Source organism: Amphibalanus amphitrite, unplaced genomic scaffold, assembly GCF_019059575.1.
Source record: "Amphibalanus amphitrite isolate SeventyFive unplaced genomic scaffold, NRLGWU_Aamphi_draft 000844F_arrow, whole genome shotgun sequence".
NCBI lineage: Eukaryota > Metazoa > Arthropoda > Thecostraca > Balanomorpha > Balanidae > Amphibalanus > Amphibalanus amphitrite.
In genome coordinates, this window is record NW_024882338.1 from 284,308 (window position 1) to 307,432 (window position 23,125).

A 23,125-nucleotide genomic window follows, 5' to 3' on the forward strand; every position below is an offset into this window, starting at 1 on the left:
CGATTCACGTGCCCATTTATGTCACTTATAGTGCAGGGGGCATCTTTCCCAACGGCCAACGCCAGGGGGCGTCTTTCCCACCCTGTGGGGTAAGATGCCCCCTTTCACTTCTTCAGGAAATTGCTTAATAGCAAAAAAAGTTATCATATTTCAGGCACGAAAGTGTGATATTTTTGGAGAAAAATGATGTTGGCTTCCGTTGAAACTCCAAGTTTTTGCTTTTCGATTGTCATTTTCGAATAATATATGACATAGTAAAACCCTGGGCATCTTTCCCCACTCTCCCCTACTAGTAATATGGATCACGATAGCTAGCCACTGGAAAACGATTTATTCAATCATACTTTTGCAGCAGAAGCCAGTGATGCCGTAATAACTGATAACAGTTTTATAAGTTGATGCGTAATGGAAAAAAGAGCTAGTGGCCCAGAGCTAATCACATATCAGGTGCCACGGTCTTGGTCATGGTATGGCGAGAACACATTACAGAACACTAAGTAGTGGGCTGCTGAACAGCAATGGGTTATACTAAATTTAGGTACGCGTCCATTATATTTGTTCCTGTGAAAAAAAATCATTTCTATTAAGGTACAAAACCTTTTTACTAGATCATTATTCATGTTTGTTGCTGCTGGAAATGTCTCCAAGTCTATACAAACAAACCTTTTTGATCGGAACTAGGCAACAATTTGACGCAGAGTCCACACAACAAAATTTAGAGGCAGAAAGCTTTTTGTCTTGTTACATATCTGGCGTGTTTGAGACAAATATGATTTGCAGCGATGCTGCAGCGATTGTATTGCAAGTTGCATTGCATTGTTTCATAACAATTCAAGGACTTATTTCGGCGTTATTCAAGTTTGAGGTACGTTGGTTATGCCAAACAATTAACCCAATATGCTGATTTTGATTTGGTCACGTGGTTCGCTACTATTGAAGTTAATTTTTTGCCGGTTGAGCCACCATCGCCTTGTGAATGATGGTCAATAATGATATTTCATTTTTGTGGCGTCAAATATTTCCATTTAATCATTCCAACTCATTGTGTATCTAGGTACATCAGCTCAAGCTATAAGAGTTTCCTGTTTTCTTTCAGGAGTAGTCATGGAGAATATTAGAAGGATGAATAACCTGTTGCTCATTTCTATCAGAAATAGAAAAAATAAACCAATATATATTCGGGCGTGGCCCTTCTTCAGTGGTACAAGATCACACTAAAAAAAAAGTTGATTTGTTGGTTGGAAAAAAAAGTTGAAAAGTTGGTTTTATTGTGATCTTGTACCACTGAAGAAGGGCCACGCCCGAATATATATTGGTTTATTTTTTCTATTTCTGATAGAAATGAGCAACAGGTTATTCATCCTTCTAATAATCTTATTAACAATGCTCAGCTCAACGTTCAAATACCTGTAGTCATGGAGAAGCTGAATGATGCTCTGGTGAAGATGAGGCTACGTCGTATCACCAAGGAAAACATTTTGTATTTCTATTATCCAATGAAAGGGGCGACATGCTATGTCGCTTTTGCTGGACATGTGATGCATCCAGCCATCCTGAGCTCTTGGCCGTAAGTTGATATAAAGGTAGATGTGCTCATGTTGTTTATTTATTTTTCCAGATCGAAGGCTGGTTGTCTGGGCTGGATGTAGTGGGGAGTTTATGAAGTCTAACAACATCTTCTGTGCAATGCAGAGAAAAAGCAGAGTCAGAAATCATGAAATGTTATCGCTAAACCTTTTGTCATTTTATTTCACTGTCGCATTTGGCCCCCAGGCTGCTGCCGCGCTCCATTCCTGCCTCAAACGTGGCCCTCCTGCACGCCAACGTGGGTCTGGCGCTCTACCTGTACGGCAGCCGCCATCTGAGGCACCAGCACATCTGCAAGAGACTTACCTTCAGGTAAGGTCTGAGCGGCTCTGGTAGTGCATGCTGCTAGTTCATGAAACCCTTGGCAGGATGCTTTGCTCTGTAGTGGTAACTGGTAGATCCTGAATATAAAGTAACATCAGTTGTATCATGGCTTGCTTGAACGATCATTGATATCAGCTCTCTTGCAGCTGTCTGGTTTTAGGCATGTTTCTTACTGTGAACAGGAATGTTGCAGTAGATGATGTAGTAGCAGCCTCCTTTTTTCATTTTTTATTATAATTTGTTTTGAATTGGTTTTGCGTTACCAAATTATCATAGATTGCAGTTTAATTCCAAGCAGTTCATTCTTGGATACTTTGAAGATTTTCTAATGAAATATATTTCAAATACATATGAATTATAATGATGAATTGTAGCCCACGCTTTTTGATGATCATTCTAATGCCTCCAAACTACTTTAATGATAGGGCATATTTAGGGCATAGGACTTAAACTTATCAATTTAGTGAGCCACAAATCATTGGTGGTTGATTACAATAACTCATCATTCAACAACTTAGTTTTTCAGTAATATAGAAGCCGTTGGCTGAAAGTTCGATCTAGAAGTTGCTTCCATCCAACGTAGTTGACCTGACTCATCGATGACGATGGTGCCCGGCGCAGCTTGTTCGGTTCCCTGGTGTTCAACATGGGCTCGGTACTGCTGTTCGCCATCCTGCGCCAGGCCACGCCCGAGTGCGCCACTTTCCGCGCCATTGTCGGCATGACCACTGCCACCGGACTCCTGTTCGTGGGCAAGAGCTACGTGGATCTCCTGGACCGGCAGGCTGTGCTGCACGACAATGAGTAGTGCTGCCATCTGGCGGTGCTACACTAGCGACATCTGTGGTCGGTATTGGAAACTGTGGCGCTGGACGGTTTATAGCTGCGTTTGGTGTAAGCTATTGCAGTCAGTGTGGAGGAAACGGTGAAGAGAATAGCTGTGCTGGCTCGATTGCTTTCATTTTACGATGCCGATTATGAATGTCATACGAACCTGGCAAGCCAGGAGCTAAGCGATACATTGTGTTGTTTTGCAAAAGCCAGTACGAGTGAACTGAACATATGGGCCCTTTTTCGGTGTGATGCCTAAACTGCTCAATAGTATGTTCGGAATCGTCAATTTTCGTTGTTATTCCCGTTTCCTTCATGAGTTTGGTTTAAGTAACCTATAAACTGGCCGTCCTATTATATAACTGCGGATAATTTGGTTTTAAACACCGCAGAATGTGGAGGTCTCATGAGCGTACTGACTACTGGGTGTGCTGTCAGTGCGAAACCTAACCGAAGTATCCAAGCGGCATTACAGCTATTTAATTAACTTTGATGTGTGCCGATGCGTGTATGAAAAGTTCGCCGTCTTAAGCCCGGTTCTGACTGCCGTTTTTCGATCGTTTGGTGGATCGTATGGTGATCGTATCGTGATCGTATGGTGATGGGATGGGGATCGGCACGCCCGTTTCCCGATCGCCGCGATGGTAATCGTATGTGTGCAGTGAGAACCGGGAAAAAACGTTACTGTGCGCGTCGTTCGGTAGCGGCAGATCGTACGTCGTAGTGCGTTCCGTCGAAAGATGGATTGAGTTTATCTTTTGTCTTGATCGTATCGTACAGTTGACATCGTGTGGGGAACTCGCTGTGCTGCAGCTTTTCTTGCTGCTGTCTTGTGGAAGGTTTGCGCTAAAATATTTGATATAACTTATCTTATTAGTAAATCACGGTGACTATAAATAAATAAGCTTGATTGACATACTTATAATCAAAGTAGGTACTTCCACTTAGAAGATACCATACGAAAAATCATTGATTCGTTTAGGTGCGTCAATTACATCAAAGTATTAATTTTATTGCACGAAAAAGCCTTACCCGATAATGTTAATTTGATACTTAAATTCAGAAATGTTTTAACTACATTTAACCTCTTTTTAAGTCTGAAAAGTATTAATTTCCCTCTTTATAGATCTCGTCCCGTTCATGGCGGCCAATCAACACGCTTCCCTCAGATGACGTCATCTGTGCGCCTGCGCTCTGCCGAGCCGGCAAGCCTCGTGGTGACCGGCGATTTACCGGCGACACTGGAGCACTGGAGATGGTACATAGATATCTTACCAATGAATTTCTGTCAATTTCAACGAACCGATTTTCAAGAAAACCGATGCACAGCATTCACAATACTCACTTTTAGGTTGTAGGCTACTTTCCAGGACAATTTGACATGATTTTCTATTTTTCCACGCATTTTCAAAATTGCGTACCTTCCACGGCCGAGAATGGTTTCCGCCGCCATGCTGCTCCAATCAAGCCGAAATGTTGATTAACTTCACGGAATAGTCAGAGCCGACTACTCAAACTAAATTATTGAATTAGAGAGATGTTTTAAACTACATTTAACGTCTCTTCAAGCGTAAAAAGTATTTATTTCGTTCTTATCTATCACCGCCGGCAGTAATGGCGGACGCAGACTCCCACACGATACGCACGATTCGCACGATACGATCTAGCAGTTACCAGATCGTATCGGGCCTAGAGATTTTTATCTTTTTCCGCCAGCCACGCTCACCATACGATCACCATACGCTTCATCCGCTCCGATCGATTTCGGCAGTCAGAACCGGGCTTTAGTCATGATACCGAATTTCAGCAACAAGTTGAGGATATTCGAGGGATTGTTTTTGTGAATGTCTGATGGATCCAACATCCCTTGCGACATTTGTACTTACGTGCTTAATGTCGCCAGATCCGCCGTGGTTGGTTTGTACAAAGCTTGTGTAAATAAGGAGTCGACTGTATGTAAGTGTTATTTCGTACTAATACAGTCGCTCAGATACATTTGTGATGGCCTTATGGCTAGATAGTTGTTTTATCGATTCTCGCTTGAATAACTACAGAAGGCTCCATGAAGTGCTTTGTGATTCCCGAGTCATGTTTGGGTAACGCACTTGTCGCTTGATTTCTTTTATCTCTAAACGACAACTGAACTTTTCTTCGCATCGTCACGAGAAAACTCCATTACACGCTATTTTCAGTATATTGCTACTCTCACTTCTGTTCAGGTGAACAACATTCCACCCTTTTCCACTTCACTCCACTCCACAACACTGCCGTCGACTGACAAACTCAGTCCACACCGGGCGAATATCTATCACATTAAATCACATCGGGCACCTACCGGGTACATCACACCGCGAAAACGGCAAAACAAGTGCAGTGTAAAGCGAGCTTTACAGGCAATACAGTCTACAACGAGACCCTGTGTCGGCGTCACAGCGAAATGATATGCATCTAAAGCCGCGTTCACACCAATAGGAGGGAAAATAAATAACATCAACAGCAACAGTTAACAACAAGCAATAAAGCACATGTATTGATATGTAGATAGTATTTTTGTGTCTGTAGTCTTGGTAACAACAATACTCCAGATAACGACCCATGACTTATTGAACGCTTATGGGTACATTAAGCAATGGTCATATAAATCTGATATGCGCTGGGTGATATGTATAGGTATCGTTTAACAAGTAGACATTCTGATAACAAATAAACATTGAGATAGCATGACTAGACGGTCGACGGATCAAAAAATATCGCTCCTAGCAATTGAGTGCATCACAGTGATTGTGATCAACAACATTTCAGCGCAAATCGGGTTCTAACTGATCCATTCCAGCGTCGCCCAAGATATGTCATTCAAAGTTCAAACAAACAAACAAACAAACAATGTCAAAAGCCCGTAATTCGAGATACGCGTAAGATCCTATGGGCCTCACATTGACTGAGATCAAATTAAGATAGGTACGCTTCAAGCTTGAAGCTGAACAATGAGCGTCTGAATTTAAAATATCGCAAGGCGGAATTTTGAGAGTTTGGGAATTCCTTGGGAATTTCTTATGCCCGTAGCAATGGTCTTCAAAATGACTTGCCGTCTTTGCGCTAATAAATAAATAGAAACTGATCGCTCCTTGTCCAACCATTCGGGCGGTTCTTACTTATCACAATAAAGCAGGTAACAGACAACATTAAAACACTATGACATTTGCTGGGATCACAATGGCAAGGATCATCTATGCTTTGACAAGAGCCATGTCTTGTTCAGTGTGCTGCTTTGTCTTCTTTTCCTTCTACAAATATGTGCGCACAGCACAACGGCTCAGTGATTGCATGGCAACTATGCATTAGCATTTCAATATCCTTTTGCTGAGATCCACTGCTGTTCAAGTGCTTGCATGTTATGCGTCAAAACATTATCGCTATCTGATATTGATAGGCAATTCTATGCGAAAATAGCCTGGCTCAGGCTATGTGCGACTCAGCATAGAATCATATCGAATGCAATGTTTTGAGTACATGGTATATACCAGCTCTGGGCTAGCCTAACTAATGATTTATATCTGGTATCGTGGACTTCTTTTCTGCGTTAGTTGTCTGTTGCCGTGCAACTAAGTCTGGCAATGACATTTCCATAAGCTATCCACTCCCAGTTCCAATGTCCAATATGTATGTAATGTATACCAGATCTTCAAACGTCTCTGCTGTCAGCTCCAGCCTCCAAGTCACTTTCCTTGTTCATGTAGCAACCCTGCTTTTTTCAGACGGTTCACCCGAACGTTTTGACGTCCAACATTTTCTTGCCTTCTACTCTGTATCACAGAGATATAGTCTATATCATCTGCTCGTTTTGACTTGGATTTTGCATCAGCCATTCCTCCTCCCATCTTTTCCTTGAGAGGGAGACATTTTCCTCGTACACTTGAACGTGCTATACTTCTTCACATTCCTCTCATTTACCGCCTTCACTACTCACCCTTGCATCATCCTCAAGCCTACATATCGCTAGTCCACGTATCCGACTTCAGCAGGTCATGCATCATGTTGAGGCTCTCGGTGATGGAGTTGGCGAACGTCTCCGATGAGGTCATGTCGCAGGCGTGGAAGGAGCCGATGCAGAAGGTGATGCTGTCCGGCTGAGGGTTGTAGGAGCAGCCGTAGCCGTCGGGTACCACGGCGCCGTAACCCATGAACGTGTCGCCACTCTTGGTGGGCACCTGCGGTGGTGATAAGGAGGTGTTTGTTAGTGGGAAGCGTGGGATCGATTCCTTGTGGAACGATTTTTTTTATTAGTGGAATAGGCGAAAGCTTATTGGGTCTAATAATCTGACATCTGATGATACGGAAAGTTAAAACGATGGGTTTGCTATTGACTATTTTTTGTTATTTTGCTGGAATCGCTGCATTATTATGATATTAACTCTGCGCTAAGGCATTATTAAGGTTTTATTTTCCTCGATGTTTTTGACCACCTGGTAATACGGCCTTGGTTGTTTTGCGATCTCTGCTTTTCTCTACACCTCTAACCTGACTCGTGGACAGTCCGAAATGGTTGGCGATCCTGTACGTCTCGTGCCGGAACAGTTCGGGCTCCTTCATGCCCAGTTCTTTGGCCATCTCCTGCAGACCTAGCAGGTGAAGGTCTATGCCCTGCCCGAGGATGTTCTCCACCATAATCTCAGTCTGCTGCTGGAGGGCGGCACGGAACAGCTGCACGCGCTCTCCTCGCTGCCGGTGGGGAGGGGGGACCGGTCAGTTGTCAGACAGAGGTGTGATTTCAACTGGTAAAGTTGATTATATGTGATTCAGTGGTCTTCATTTAGTTTAGGGTTTAGTCTCAGAGTCAGGACGCATCTGGAGTTCCAATTCAAGCAGTTCTTCATATTCAAGGCATAGTAGTAGTACCTAATAGGTCAGTAAGTATTCAAAACATGTGTTCTTTTCAAATGCACCCAAATTAGTCTCCCATACCAGAGATGACATCGGTCAGTCTCCCTCCCTCACTGCTCCCACCCTCCCCCTTCACTCCTTCCCCCCTCTCTCTCTCCTCTCTCCTCTCCCTCTCTCCCTCTCTCTCTCTCCCTCTCTCTCTCTCTCCCTCTCTCTCTCTCTCCCTGCTCCCTCCGTCAACTCTCACGGTCGTGCTGATGTCATCCATGGCCTTGACCCAGGCCAGGGCCTGCGGGGTCACCGCGCGGATGTTGTCCACCCGCCCCTGGCGGAATCGGCGGATCGACGCCGACTCGTAGGTCGCCACTAGCTCGTCATGACTCCTGGGAGAAATTGTCAGCGGTGGTAACAGTTGGAAGGGCCTCCACATAGATCACTAATAAGAGAGAAAGGATCAAATCAAAGTGCGGATCATCAAGTTGAATGTTACGTTACGTTACGTCGTCGTGAATGTGATCACTGATCATCACGTCGTCTATTCATTGTCAGCCGCTTATTTCCCCGTCCAAATACCCCGAGGGCAGCCGTTTCCGTTAGACTAGACTAATAAGGTCACCAGGTCAAAGGTCAAAGGTCACCGTCCAATGTCTTTTTTGTGTTTCAAACATAATCATTTTCGATGATTCTGTTGACGACATTTACCTGCACCTCCTGGCTCCTGCGCATTTTTCTCTCCGTTCTCATTATTTCACGCCGTTCATGAAATGCGGTACAGCATAATCACAGGCGTTACAACTAGTGTCATCTAGCGGCAAGTCAATAAATCAGTTCTCTGCAATGCGGTGCAGTATGCGTACAGGCGCTGACGCGACAGCCATCTAGCGGCAAGGTTACAAGCTCTGCGGCACAGCATAATTGTAGGCGTGTATTACAGTGTCATCTGGCGGCAAGAGTTCGAACTAGGCTGCGTGCTATGCGGCACAGTATAGGCACAGGCGCTTAGCCTGCTGCCATCTGCCGGCGAAGTTACAAACTTTCTCCCGGAGTGTGGCGGTACAGTATAACTGCAGGCGTGTAGCTTAGTGGCATCTAGCGGAAGGTTCGGAAACATAATGCATTGCGGAACAGCATAGATGCAGGCGTGGTAAGCAGTGCCAGACTGGTGCTAGGTAGTGGCCGGACCGTAAACTAAATAATGCAGTACGCCATAGCTATACTCGCCTGGCAACACATGTAGGCCAGTTTGTTAACCTCGCATTTATTTTTGTTTTGACTCACAGTAGCCTGTGTTGTTGCTTCAATTCTCTCGAGTCATCACTGGGAGTGGTTTTAGGCTGAAACGTTGTAATTATTTGTCCGTTGTAATTGGACAGTTGGAGATAATCACTGTCATAGATGTGCGTCCATCAAAAAATTACCTGTAATAGGCCAGCTGAAGCGCCAGCTGGAGATAGGCGTCTGGACTGCATCGGACGCTCTTGATGAAGTTTTTGCCGTACTCAGGGAATCGTAACACCAGAAAATCCAGATCGTCAATCAATCTGTGAATTAGGAAATGGTTCATGTAGGCTAGATGGTTATTTGCACGGTTTGTGTGGAACAAACCAAAGGGGTAGTACTTTGTAAGTAAAATAAGCTGTTAGTGACAATTCAAGGTAGACCACCTCCGAAGCCGGCCTTTTCTTTGATAAAATAATATTCTTACCTGTCTACTGCCTCACTGCTGGTATCAATCCTCTGTTTGATGTCATCATTGGGGAACCACTCTATGTGATAGGGCGCCTCCAGCTGGCGGGTGGGTGCCGTCATAGTGACGTCATCTCGGTCAGCTGCGGCCACCAGTTGTTCCATCAGCTGAACGACAGCGATGCCCTCGGCGGCAGAGTGTTCGTAACAGAGGCCCGACATGCCGTCCGGCGAGACGATAAGCTGCGGGAGAGAGAGAGGGAGAGAGAGAGAGAGAGAGAGAGAGAGAGAGAGAGAGAGAGAGAGAGAGAGAGAGAGAGAGAGAGAGAGAGAGAGAGAGAGAGAGAGAGAGAGAGAGAGAGAAAGGGAGAGGAAGGGGAAATACGTGGCTGTTTTAGAATGAAAAATTGTCTCACGTTGCTGTGTTTATCCGTGGATTCAAAAACCACAATCATTACAACCGTCCACACTCGACACCACTCTACCCTCCTTTCTTCCCTCTTTCCACTAGTCTTATTTCCTCATCCCTCTCCCAAACCTTCAATTCCCTAACACATCTTTTTCTTCTCCAACATTCTCTTTCCCGCCGCCTATTCCCGTCTCTTCCCATAACCCTACCCCACTTTCCCTATTTCTTGTTTTCCTCACTCTTTCCCGCCATTATCTTACCCTTCCCTCTCCTTTATCTCTCCCTTCCTCCCCTACCAATTCTTCCACCTCACTCACCTGTATGGTCTTATCAAACCACCTGTTCGCCGTATTGTACAGCGTTCCTCCACCGTGCAGCGCCTGATGAGCCATCGCCGTGTCATCCCTTCCATCGCTCACTCCCCCGTCAAAACTGAGTCGCTTCCGACCGTTGAACGAAGTCGGGAGCGGATCGTCGAGACAGACGACGAACAAGCAGTTCTCGATGGTGGTCAGAGCTTCAGCGTTCAGCTCGTCCGCTGGGGGAGGAAAGAGAGGGACGTTAATGGGCTGTTGCCTGTTAATGATGCTAATGGAGGTAATGGAGGGTGGTAATGGACTGGTGGTGAAGCGGCTGTCATTAGACGTGGCTTTCAGACGTTTCAGTGAAGTCAGAAAGTTGTGTATGGAATGGTTTTAGCTCGTTTTCAGCTCGTGTATGGAATGGTTTTAGCTCGCTTTCACTGCCTGTTATGGAAGATATTTGAGAACAGAGTTTCCTTTTGAATATTTCCTGGTTAGGAGGCCTGAGGATGGTACTTTCATCAAATTTCCTTCATGCTAAACTAAATGCTATCGTGAATACTTAGCACACTGCACTTACCATCAATGAGTGCCTGCCGGTTTTTGCCCCATACTCTGCGGTCGTCGGCGGTCAGCAGCGCCACCTGTGCAGAGGGTGGCAACTGGCCTGCCATCTGCTGGCAGCGCAGAAACTGGAAGGCCAGCTCGTCTACAGTGAGCGGCTGCCAGTCTTCAGTGAGAGCGACGGTGAATTGCTGCGGGGAGAGAGAGAGAGAGAGAGAGAGAGAGAGAGAGAGAGAGAGAGAGAGAGAGAGAGAGAGAGAGAGAGAGAGAGAGAGAGAGAGAGAGAGAGAGAGAGAGAGAGAGAGAGAGAGAGAGAGAGAGAGAGAGAGAGAGAGAGAGAGAGAGAGAGAGAGAGAGAGAGAGAGAGAGAGAGAGAGAGAGAGAGGAGAGAGAGAGAGAGAGAGAGAGAGATTTGCATTATATTCGGGTCACAATGGCATATTCGACAAGTTGCACATCCATCCGTGTCCCTCTCAACCTATCCAATTTCAAGAAATGGCACTTCCACTCTTTCCAACTCTTCCACAAACCTCACGGTTCCTCCACCCCTCTCGTGCAGCCCCGATCCCTCTCTCGTCTGCCCCTCTGCCGCGGTGATATACCCGCTCCCTGGGGCGCCCTCCAGACTCCAGCCCATCTCAGAACCTCCAGCCACTTTTCTGCCGGTCACTGGCGGAGTTTTTACGACCTCTGAGGCGAGCGGAAAAGCTGCACTTTCTCCCCAGCGAACGCCTTAACCGCCCACGGCACTATACGGACACAGTTTCGGGACGGAGTAGTAGTAAGACACCAACGACGGTTGCGTCGAAATCGACGCGCACTCTAGCGCCGACGGCTCCATATCAAAGCATACAAAATCTTATCATACAATCATCAAAACATACAAAATCGTAACATACAACGCGCAAAACCTACAAAACAGGCCGGGTAGGGGACAGTCAAAACATACAAAAGCGCAGCATACAAAAGCGTGTCATACAAAATCGCAAGGTACAAAATCGTTTCACACAAAAAGGCAGTGGAAAATTAATGGCATTAATCAAAGTACGCATCATACAAAACCATTTCATATAAATTTACATCATTTCGTCGTCCTTGAGATGGCAATTTTCAGTTGGATCAAAACCTACAATCTCAACTGCGCTTCAAGCGACATCTTTGTTAGAAGTTTGTGTAGTTACGAAATATTCCACTAGATGCCTCCTCTGTCAAAGCACAGCCAAGCTTTGCACGGCCAGCGTTTTTTGCTTGTTTATACAGTGAGCGCCGGTCTCAGAGCGACGGGGCGTCCCGGTGGCGCCGTCGTCCCCCTCCCTCAGACTGGGCAAGGTCTCCCCTCCCTCGGCAGACGGCGCGGCCCCAGAGGAAACGGCCAAGGCCGTGCCTGACCTACATCCCCGCTCTCTGCGGGCCGGAGAACGAAGTTGCGCTTGGTACATTGAGCAGCATTCTGCTCATTTTGACCATAGCTGCCGGAACATAATTCGTAAATTAAATTGAAAACTGCAAAAGAAATCTAACTGACTTAACCCTCGCCCGTATGGGGGGGGGGTCGAAGAACGGATCCCCACCCCCATGGTTTTTCGCGAATAACTCGCGTAAAAAGCGGTTGATCGCGATGAAACTTTCAGTACTGTCGAGTCAATCAATTGTACACTTACCCTTAAAATTTCATGACCCTGTCCCAAATGAACCTTGACCTGTGGCCTATTTTTCGAGACCACGTTTGGCCGGAATCGCGATTCGGCGTATGTCGGCTCGTATTAGCCGCGCGTTTGCAGTATTTTTGCGGTTTCAAGCGTTCAAACATGTGATATGATGTTGGTCCCATGCATTATGGTGGGTGTCAAGGTCACCTGAAGGTCAGGTCAGATCATTGACCTTTGATGACCTAGGTTCACTTCTTCGAGTTTTGCATGTTTCTAGGCTACTTTTTGGAGCTGATTTCGAATTAAGCAACCATTTGAGCATTTACGAAGTTGTTTTGGTGTCTTCGTAACATGTTACGAAGCTGTCAGTAACGGCTGACACGTACTATGAATACCTGGCAGGACGTCTACTGATTGGCCTGACCTGACCCGACCTGGTCTAAATGCATTAAGACATCATCTGTGATCAAAACTAACACGATATTCGTGATCAGCACCCCGAAAAAACCTCATCAACCTCACTTTACGATGTTCTAACAGGGTCCCGATTTTCCAGACGTGTGAGTCATTGACCTGACCTGGAAAGTCAACCAATGACCTAGGACCTTAAATTTTTTCTCGAAGCTCTAGCTCGATCAGGGGCCAAACGGCAAGGGTGGAGCGGTCCAACGGACCCGCCCCCCCCCCCCTATACGTTCGAGGCTGGCAAAACACCAATACGGGCGAGAGTTAACCCGGCAGTTGCTGGAGTATTTCGCCACACACCACTTGCTGGGTGGGGGTGGGAGGGGGGGGGGTAAACTTCCCCAGCCCATAGCTCGAGAACCCATAGCCCATAGCCCATAGCTCGAGGCGCAGCGAAACGGGCGAGGCAGCAAACAAAATAACGCTACGAGAGGCTTCTGATGAGTACCTTCAAGTGGAGTTCCGAGGTCACAGGTCGGTTCAAGATTATTTTAAATACCTGAAATTAGGCTTTTAATAGCATGGACTTTAAACCTCGAACTGGGCGTCTCTCGTAACAAACTATGTCTCCAACGGACCCCCCCCCCCCCCATATACGTTTGCGGCTGGCAAGACACCAGTACGGGCGAGGATTAAGGACTATGTGTTTGTATGCTCTTTGAAACCCCTTCCGTGACCGCGTTTTCAGCCGCTAGCATATAATTGGGATCCAACTTCTGTTGGATCCCCAATCGTTCAGTCCCTAACCGAACTATAGCTTCGCGAAAACATGAACGTCCTACCGTAACTAAAGGAAGCCGATGATACCCGATTTTAAGATCGCCGGTCATTAGTCGGCATTTCAATTCGGGTAAATGACTTAAAAGTCAGGGAAATCGTGGCCTATTTTAACTTTTTAAAATGAGGTTGTTATGTGAGTTTTTTTCGGGGTTCTGATTTCGAATTTCGTGCTAGTTTTGATCAAAGACGATGTATCCGTGGATTTTGGGTAGGTGGGATCAGGTCAGCTCAACCATTAGGCGTCACCGCCGACATCTAAATGGGTGTTTATCGCCACCAACAGCTTAGTTACACTTAAGGACATGATGTGGACTGTGGAGTTTGTTAATGCAATAAGTGAATGGGAGCTTCACTCCACAAGAAATCGTTCGGGTCGGAGCTTTCAAATTGTATTTACAAAACTTCGTCAGCGAGTCGTAATCGGGTTCAGGGGGTATCGGTCGCAAAATATGTAGCATAGACACTAAAACTATTTCTCACAATGCACAATGCGACCGGAGCGAGAATTAGCGCGACATCGGTACTTTTTCGTGTTTCGTGCCCGCTTTTCACATGAAACTGAAAGGGATGATAGAATCATACAAATGGTAGTCGGTGTACTTTCGAAGCATTTCCTGATATATTTAATTAAATAATCATTAGTCATTTAATTAATTAATTAATTAATTAATCAGTTGACCTGCGTTGACCTTGACTCGGTTCGGTCACGTGATAAGATGGCATCACCTGCCAGGTCAAGTCATGACGGAACCGGAAATTCCCATAAGCAAATAATGTAGCCACCAAAACCATGATGGAAATCTGATAGCCTGATGGACTATATAACAAATAAAGTGAGGGTCAGAAAAGTGTATCAGACACTCCGATAGCAGGTACGGATATTTCCGGACAAAACTTAGATATAGTTGGCACTTGGCAGCCTTGTTCGACTCCTAGGAGGATATGTTACTCCCAGCTTCCGGCCGGCTCGTGGTAACCGCGCACGGCCAGCGCCGGCGACCTGAAGTAAAAACAAAAATGCCCCTCATTTTCGATGTAGCAGGCTGAAGCAGCTAAATTATACATTTTCTGAAAGGCAATTGATCGGTAAAGACCATATTGATAAAAGAAGAGCGCGACCTAGCGGGACGTTTCATATCGGCATTCTAGAATGTTTTGATAACAGTAAAATTAACTCACAATTTTAAAAGCACCTACAAACTTAACATTTGAAGCGTATTTATATATTCCGTTATAAGTTTTTCTTTCCATCGTGAAGCCCATGGTCTAAACTATCAGGTTAGACCCCGAAAATATTGATAAAGCCGTCTAATATACATTTTTCTTACCTACATTAGCTGCTACTTTTCTCCGTACGAAAACGGGTCTACGATGCTTGTCACAGAACTTTGTATTTGGGCTGATGTGGCGCGGACGCTATACACCATGGACGAAAAATATTTGCAGATTCGTGGTCCATGGAATTGGACATTTCTGAACTACGTGGAACAGTCTAACTTAGTTTGGGAAAGGGCGGCAAATCCACCAATGTCGCGCTAATTCCGGCCGCGGTCCCGTCGTGCAATTTTCAATTTTCAGTCTTTTTCAAGTTCAACCCTCACTGTAAACATCCTGTTGAACACATTTACAATGTTAGCTAGGTTAGCCACTAAAAACTGGTTGGTGCACATATGATTTAACCCTCGCCCGTATTGGTGTTTTGCCAGCGTCTAACGTATCGTGCGTTGTTACTAACGTCACGATTTATATTTGACCTGAGGTCAAATCTAACAACAACACTCGGAAAGGCCTTTAAAAGAGCTGTTGAATGCGCTTTTCTGTGGCGCTGTAGCTCTATTGGTTCTCGAGTTATGCGTTGAGTGTTTGGGAAAATGTTGAAATAGGCAACATTTTACCTTTGATGACCTCTGGTGACGTGACCTTTGACCCAGGAGCCGAGTTAGACGGGGACGTGAAAACGCCTCCCCCAAGCACGACACGGAAAACTTAGGCCACCAGCACGGCGCGGGTTAAGTTCGACCCTCGATGTTAACAACACAGCACGATATTTGCTAGCTGAATTACAGAGAAGACTGGTTAGCGCACATTGTATTGAACATATCTATATTTTCCAAATGTGTTTTAACCCGCGCCCCGCTGGGGGTCCTGGATTTTCACGCCCTGCTGGGGGGGGGGGGGGGGTTGTTTGAACACCCACTTCTAACTCGACTCCTGGGCCACGTAGCGATTCCCGGAAGGCGGCGTTCGAAAGAGCGCCAAAAATAATGACGAAATCACTTCGGTCACTTTTTTGGTCAGGCTAAAGGTCAGGTCACCAGTGGTCAAAGGCAAAATTTCGCCGATTTTCAGGTCAAATGTCGACAGTTTCCAAGAAGCCAACGCATAACTCAGGAACCGATATAGCTACAGTGCCGCGGAAAAGCGACTTCGATAGCCCTATTAACTCCCTTTCTGAATAATTCTCTCAGATTTGACCTAGCGCCAACGGTTTTACCTGCAGGGGGCAAAATCTGCCAAAATAACCGATTTTTTGGAAAGTGTTTCTGCAATAACTTTTGACTCAAGCCTTGCACGAGCTTACTTTTACCAACATGACCTGACCGGAAAGGGTCATGTTGCATATCAGTCGATCCGTATCGTCGAGCTGAACACATCCAAGGCGTTTTCATCGCTCTAGCATGCCTCTATCAAAAGGTATTCGCGAAAAACTGTTAGATACTATTCGTGACCTGAGATGACCTCGGGGGCATAAACTGGGGTCTCAAATACTATTTTCATGTTCAATGTGTCTTAGTTTCTTGTAATTCAGTGTTTTGGGAGTGTTTATAATGGCTTTGGTCCAAAAGAGGCGCCTTTCAATTTTCTCCCATTGACTTATAATGGGGAGGTCGCAAAATTGACCTGACCTTTGGTCATCGATATCAAAACTCTGAGATATGCAGAGTTTATCTCAGTATAGTTTACAGCGCGGAGCGCCGCCGTTTTTGGCACACCTTATAATACATCAATTCTACACATGTTTTAAAAATTTCAGACCAAGGTCATTTAAGGTCAGGTCACCAGGTCACTTGAAGTGACCTCACCTCATGCAAAGTTTCAATGTCCGCCATAGCTACACCAAGTGACCGATCGGCGATCGCTTCGAAAGTTTCAACGATTCCTAAGAGCAATAGTATGTACAAAATGTATTATAAGGTGTGCCAAAAACGTTATAAGGTGTTGAGATATTTGTGAAAAAAACACGGGGGGATGTTCAAACACCCCCCCCCCCCAGCAGGGCGCGGGTTAAACACCGATGATGTACCGTTATGTTAACCCGCGCCCCACTGGGGTCTGCGTATAACACGCCCTACTGGGGGGGGGGGGCTATTCATAGCCCCCCTCCTAACTCCGAAACTACTGGGCGGATCGTCAAAATTCAAACGGCGTCTGATAGCCCCGCAAAAACTGTCGAGCGAAACCTAATTTCATTGACCTCGAGGTCACCGATGACGTCACAGGTCAGGTCAAAGTAAAAATTATTAGCATTTTGGCTTCTTCACGTTTTGGGCTCTGGCCGCCGTCTTACAAGTCAGATCAGGCTCATTTTTGGTTCACACACTCGTGAACAGATGCTCTAGATACTCTGAGGGTACTAAACTTGTACTTTGATTTTCAGGTCAAGGTCAGGTCATCACAGGTCACGAAAATATTATATCATCCGTCGGTCACGTGACACATGTTTTATGGTCCATTTAGGCCAAACATTTCGAATTTGATGTCGTCTGTGTCATTCGAGGTCATTTTGAGTCAAATTTAGCTCAGGTCAGGTCACTTTCAGGTCAAAAAAGGTCAAATTTTGAAGTTAGAATTTTTCAACAAAAAAAAAGGTGTCTATTGGATGCAGTTTGAGCTCAGGAACACGATGGTGCTATTTATTTTGGCGTACGATGTCAAATTCGTGCTGAAAAATTGATTTGAAAAATTAATAATTGTTAATGTTTTGCAATAATGCGTATAACTTGGCCATTTTTGAAGATATTTAGCTAAAACTTGCTAGAGTTAGTCATAATAATGCGTTCTATCACACATATTCCGGTTTTTTCGAAAAGTCAAAAGGTTTTTGAAAAAAATGTAAAAATATAAATTTTGAATTTTATTATATTAATTTTTCGAAATTTTCAAAATTTCGAAAATCTGAGATAGCAGTTTGATAGCGCAGTCTATTCTGAGTCCTCACATGCAAAGAAATTGGATCTAGCTTAAAAACTGAGCTCTTGGGAGCGATTGCCGTGGTTCAATGTTTTGCGTCGAAATCGGCCGAACATGACGTCACTCTGACGTCATTTCCGGCCGACCCATGGTAGGTACGAAGTTCAAATTTTGACACAATGTGTCAAATTGATGCAGCCGAAGGTACTGAAAGTTTGGCGTTGATACGTCAAGCGGTTTGGAAGTTATTGCAGAAAAACGGGAGGGGGGGGGCTATAAATAGCCCCCCCCCCCCAGTGGGGCGCGGGTTAAACGCCATGCGATTGACTAACCGGCGCCGGGCCGGTGCTCGGCGCCACCTGCACTGGGGGGGGGGGGGTGTTTGAACACCCCCCTTCTCACTCGGCTCCTGGGCCACGTAGCGACACGCCGTAGGCGGCGTTCGAAAGAGCGGCAGAAGTAATGAAGAAATTACATCGGCCACATTTTAGGTCAGCTCAAAGGTCAGGTCAACAGAGGTCACCAAAGGTAAAATTTCGCCACTTTCCAGGTCAAACTTCGATAATTTCGACAAACCGGCGCATAGATTAGGAACGGTTTAGCGTGCAGGGGCCAAAAACTGCCAGAATAGGTAGATGGTTTTTGCGGGAACTGTTTTTCTGCAATACCTTTTGACTCAAAACATGCACGAGCTTACTTTCAGTAGCATCGTGTTTCTCTCGTCAAGGCGACGCATCGAAAGAACTATAAGTTGACCTCAAAAGTTCAACTTGAAAAATTAACTTTAGGTCAAGGTCATGACCTCATGACAAGGTCATGAATGTCATGACCTGACCAGAAAAGGTCATGCTGCATCAGTCGATCCGTATTGTCGAGCCAAACACATACATATAAGGTTTTTTCATCGCTCTAGCATGTCTCTGTCAAAAGTTATTTGCGAAAAACTGTAGGATACCATTCGTGACCTGAGATGACCTCAGGGACATAAAGAGGGGTCACGGGTACCATTTTCCGGTTCAGTTTGTCATGTCTACTTGTAATTCGATGTTTGAAAGTGATTAGAATGACGTTCGGCCAAAAGAGGCACCTTTCAATTTTCTCCCATTGACTTATAATGGAGAGGTCGCAAAATTGAACTGACCTTAGGTCACCGATATCGAAGTTCCGAGAGATACATTTTGTGTATCATTATTATTATTATTGTATACATTATGTGTATTGTGTATACTGTTGTTTTATCAGTTGCTCAAAGTTTCAAAGTGATCAGTCACTCGGTGTAGCTGTGACAGGCATTGCAACTTTTCATGTAGTAAGGTCACTTGACGTGATATGGTGACCTGACCTTGGATGACTTTGGTCTGAAGTTTTCACAGAAGGTGTAGAAAAGATGTATGATAAGATGTGCAAAACACGGCGGCACTCTGAGCCGCCGTTTTTTAGATATTCGGGAGAAATCGGAGGGGTTGTTCAAACAGTCCCCCCCCCCCTGCAGTGCGTGGGTAGGGGTATGTGATCAAGGATGAAGGTGTTACATACCTATGCACGTTTGCCTCATTTACCTACATATGCACACCCGCCAATATAATAGATTTCTCACGGTCTTGATGCCCGCTTCTCCTCGTCGCCTGCTCGGCGCCGGTCCACGCGGCACCCGCAGCGTCGATAGTCGGCCGGTGCAGCGTTCAGAGGTATCGTGTTTCCGCCTGCTCGGAACCATTCCCCTCGGCACCCTCCGACCGCCCGCAGCGTCGATAGCCGGCCGGTGCAGCGTCCAGAGGTATCGTGTTTCTAAGGGACTTAGTGGCATTCCACTCTATTTCCTGGTGGCTTCCAAAAAACCACTGCCACAGCACCATTACCCCATCTGGTGGCTGACCTGTTAAATATCAGTTCACCCGGCGTCAACCAGAGGCATTTTGTACCTTCCGATTTTAGACTATGCGATTTTGTATGATACGATCATCTCGTTTTGTAGGTTGCAATTTTGTATGATACGCGTTTGTTTGATCTACCATTGTACGTTCTAATTTTGTACGTTTTGATCATTGTTTGATTTGCCATTGTACGCTTTACCCATTGGACGGTAAACTTTTGTACGTTGGGATTTTGTACGCTGCGCTTTTGTACGTTTGGGCTGTCCCCTACCTGGCCTGTTTTGTAGGTTTTGCGCGTTGTATGTTGCGATTTTGTATGTTTTGAGGATTGTACGCTGCGCTTTTGTATGCTTTGATAGCCACCCAGCGCCGACACCGACGCTCACGTAGTTGACGCCGTCGATGCTCAAACGCTGCCGATTCTGCTCGTTCGGCCAATTCGGTAGGGTCCCCAGGGAAAGATAAGACTGGAAAGGGTGCAACAACCCGAGCCCTGTTTGTACTGAGTAGGTATTTTGTATGCAGATGGCTGGTAAAACGAGAGGCGATAAGCGGCAGGGGAGAAGAGGAGAGGCCTGCTGAGAGAAGGAGGAAAAATAGCGTGTACGAACGAAACGAGCTACTTAAATAGATGGACATCGGCATTGTTGCGGTGTCATTTGCTGGAACAAGCTGTCGTTTAATCACTACCTTTCTTTCCTTTTGGATTTTTGAACCAAAGTCATTTGGTTAATTCTTACTCAATGAGTTTCAACCGATTAAAAAGCGTCCTCGCATACTGCGTATCTAAACTCTGTTTCAACTTGAAAACATCTGCCCCTGAAGCGCGTGATGCTTCTCTTATAAGTCAGTCACGTTGTTTTCATGACGTCTCTGAACAACTTACTGCAAACTTTATCTAACAGAAGTTATTCAGTTTTCTTTCGAATTAGAAAAGTTGGAAACATTTTATCAAGTTTGACGCCGTGGGAGAGTCAAATGTCCCAAATACCCCCTCTGGATCCACCATCGGTCTCTCCCACCTGTCCTTTACAGCAGACCAGGATGTACTGGGACTGGGCGATGGTCGTGTCCAGCTGATAGTCCCTCTTCACGCCGGGCCGGCGGTAGGTGGTCATGATGCGGTAGTACTGCTCCATGCAGAGCGGCTGACCCTTCTCACGACTGGAGCATCGGTCCACGGGCAGACCGCAGCTGTGGCAGGGGGGGGGGAGAGTTCAGTCGGTGAGAGCTATTTTGAAACGAGTGGAAAGACAAAATAAAATCGATAATTAGTATTATAAGAAAGAAAAGAAGCGCACAAGTAGAGTTACATCAAACCAAACAAGCTCTTGATTTATTTTTTACCAATATTTTCTTAGTTCAAATATACTTGAACGTTTCATCAAATCAAAAATATGTCGGGCTCCGACTGCCATCTTAATCACCATCGATAGAAAGGGCAAGATTTAAGGACTTCATCGTGGTTCGATAGTCAACTGACCGGTGTAGCGCGGGGGACTGAACAGGGGTGCGGTGGAGTGGGGGTGGTGTTGTTTTCCGGGGGGCTCTTTCTTGGTGGGGTCTGTTACAGTGGGATTTCGGTGTCAATGTGAAGCGCTGGAATTGTGCTGTTGGAGACTGGAAGTGTGTGCGTAAGTAAGGTTGATTTCTGGAAGCCCACCCGGCATACAAATGCATCTGATGGGAGATGCTTTCATTTTGATAGCATCTCCATCATCGCATTGTATAGACGTCGGCTCGGTAACTTCACTGCTCGGGCAGGATGGACACATTGGACAGGCTCCAACCCGTGGGTAATCGACACAGTGAGAGAAGGGCTGGATAAGGCAGTTGGGGGTCGTAATGATCACTGCCAAGCCATTTGTTGGCGTTTAACTTGCTTTACTGGGTGGTCATTTGTCCAGTCACCAATTCATCATCACTGGTCTACTCTACCCTTTTCAAATTTGCCCACTTATATCGTATTAGCGTAGCTGAATTTAAGTGCCCTCGAGAATCATTGGCTTGACTGTCCTAACCGAGCTGCACTTAACTCCTATCGGCCTTAATCTAAGATTCATTCTTTTATCATACGCACTCACATTCTCACATACAAGCGCTCTTCATTTATTCACCAAAATTTATTTAGTGCCCCTCGAAATCCCTCCGATAGTGTTAGGTGTCTGGCAACAATAACCTCCCCGGCGAGATGAATGTCTCTCTTATGAATCCACGTGTGCTCCCGCTAACCGGTGGCCAAGCCACAGGGCCGTCCAGTATTGCATGCAGATAATTATTCATCTTTGTAATTTAGTCGGATCCACAACACGTCCAATAGACTTATGATGCGAATTCGCGAATTACACCCGGCTGGTTTCCCTTTTGAGAGAGCGCTAGGCCTCGCGCTCCCTCCGGTCCACGTCCTGGAACTTACCGTTCACGTCCTGGGACCATAGTTCACGTATCCACGTCCTGGAACTATCTGCCTGGAACTCATCTGGTTCCGTGGGTCTTACGTTACCAGGACTCACGAACTCCGAGGGGGGACTCTCCCGGTCCCCCAGAGGCTGTCCATCACCGGATGTGGCCGGAAACTCCTGGCTCATACCGATGATCAAGATGCAGATAAGTATGATGACTTCCTGGGACGCACGGCTTCCTGCACCACCTGTGGATGACTTACCAGTGACCCAGCACTCCACCATTCCTGATGGATTTCCTGATGGACTTCCGCTGGGATCCGCCGTTTCATGCCTCTGAGCCTGCCTACCTTTGCCCACTAAATAATCCTGCGGGAAACCAACGACAACCGCGGTATCACCACGGTGGGTAACGTGAATAGCTCTGCTAAAGACGATGTGCTCCTTACCTTACATTACCGGTCTGGACGAATTTCTCAGGAAGTTCTGTGTCTAAGTCATGCTAGTCGACATTCCGACATAAGAGCCGGGCAAACAAACCCTCTCCTCATTTAGTCTCCGGCTTATTGATCTAAGATAATCCGCTTGCAATATACCTTGTAGCCACTCGAAGGTGACAGATAGAAAGATCAAATGTATCATCTTGGGCCATTAAATTTTCGTCAATTTGTGTCGGGTGAAATACTTGCTACCAGCAACCACAAAACCACGAGTATTCAGGTTGGCTAAAAATATAAGCCCCAACAATTTCACTGATATTGTTTACCTGGTCTGAAATATTCTGCGTCAATAAATCTCCCATAAATTACGACCGAGAGCCGACGGACCGTCCTGTCCGCCGCCAGCTCTGTCCCGCGACTAGTGATGCAAACAGTACGCCCGGACTGCCCATGATAAACGTCATTTGATGGCTATGCTCGATAATACCACGACATTACGACGACCTAGTGACATTATGATGACCCAACATCTTTGAACAATTTACCACGTTTGTTTCCACAATTGCACGCCTCGAGTAATTGAATTCCTTAACAGCTGAATTCTGACCTGAATTTGCAGCCCAGCTCATAAACCTGGGCGGCCCACCGCCGCGCCGCTTCACCCGTCGGAATTAACAGCTGGACCAAGGTCGTCGATCAGACACCGTGTGCTTCTTCTATATGTGCTCTTCTTATTCGGC

General features: G+C 45.9%; 2 protein-coding genes across 8 annotated transcripts; one reads left to right on the plus strand and one right to left on the minus strand.

Moving 5' to 3' along the window:
- The first annotated feature begins 776 nt into the window (after nt 1-776).
- LOC122367009 lies at nt 777-4,739 on the plus strand. Of its 7 annotated transcripts, none has more exons than XM_043339751.1 (5): nt 825-865; nt 1,097-1,098; nt 1,392-1,567; nt 1,774-1,899; nt 2,533-4,739. In XM_043339751.1, the coding sequence occupies exons 3-5, from the start codon at nt 1,416-1,418 to the stop codon at nt 2,717-2,719; spliced, it is 465 nt and encodes a 154-aa protein (XP_043195686.1). In that variant the 5' UTR covers nt 825-865; nt 1,097-1,098; nt 1,392-1,415; the 3' UTR covers nt 2,720-4,739. The 7 variants fall into 7 exon arrangements, with proteins under 7 accessions (XP_043195689.1, XP_043195682.1, XP_043195683.1 ...); XM_043339753.1 differs by having other exon boundaries at nt 851-865; nt 1,097-1,121; XM_043339754.1 differs by lacking the exon at nt 1,097-1,098 and having other exon boundaries at nt 777-865; nt 1,414-1,567.
- Nucleotides 4,740-6,019: 1,280 nt separating this feature from the next.
- LOC122366998 (choline O-acetyltransferase-like) lies at nt 6,020-22,131 on the minus strand. Its single transcript, XM_043339732.1, has 10 exons — nt 22,057-22,131; nt 21,027-21,043; nt 20,566-20,737; nt 10,601-10,775; nt 10,036-10,256; nt 9,329-9,552; nt 9,042-9,164; nt 7,871-8,006; nt 7,261-7,461; nt 6,020-6,950 (listed from the first exon to the last, which is right to left on the minus strand). Exons 1-10 carry the CDS (start codon nt 22,129-22,131, stop codon nt 6,729-6,731), a joined length of 1,566 nt encoding a protein of 521 aa, XP_043195667.1. The 3' UTR covers nt 6,020-6,728.
- Nucleotides 22,132-23,125: the final 994 nt, after the last annotated feature.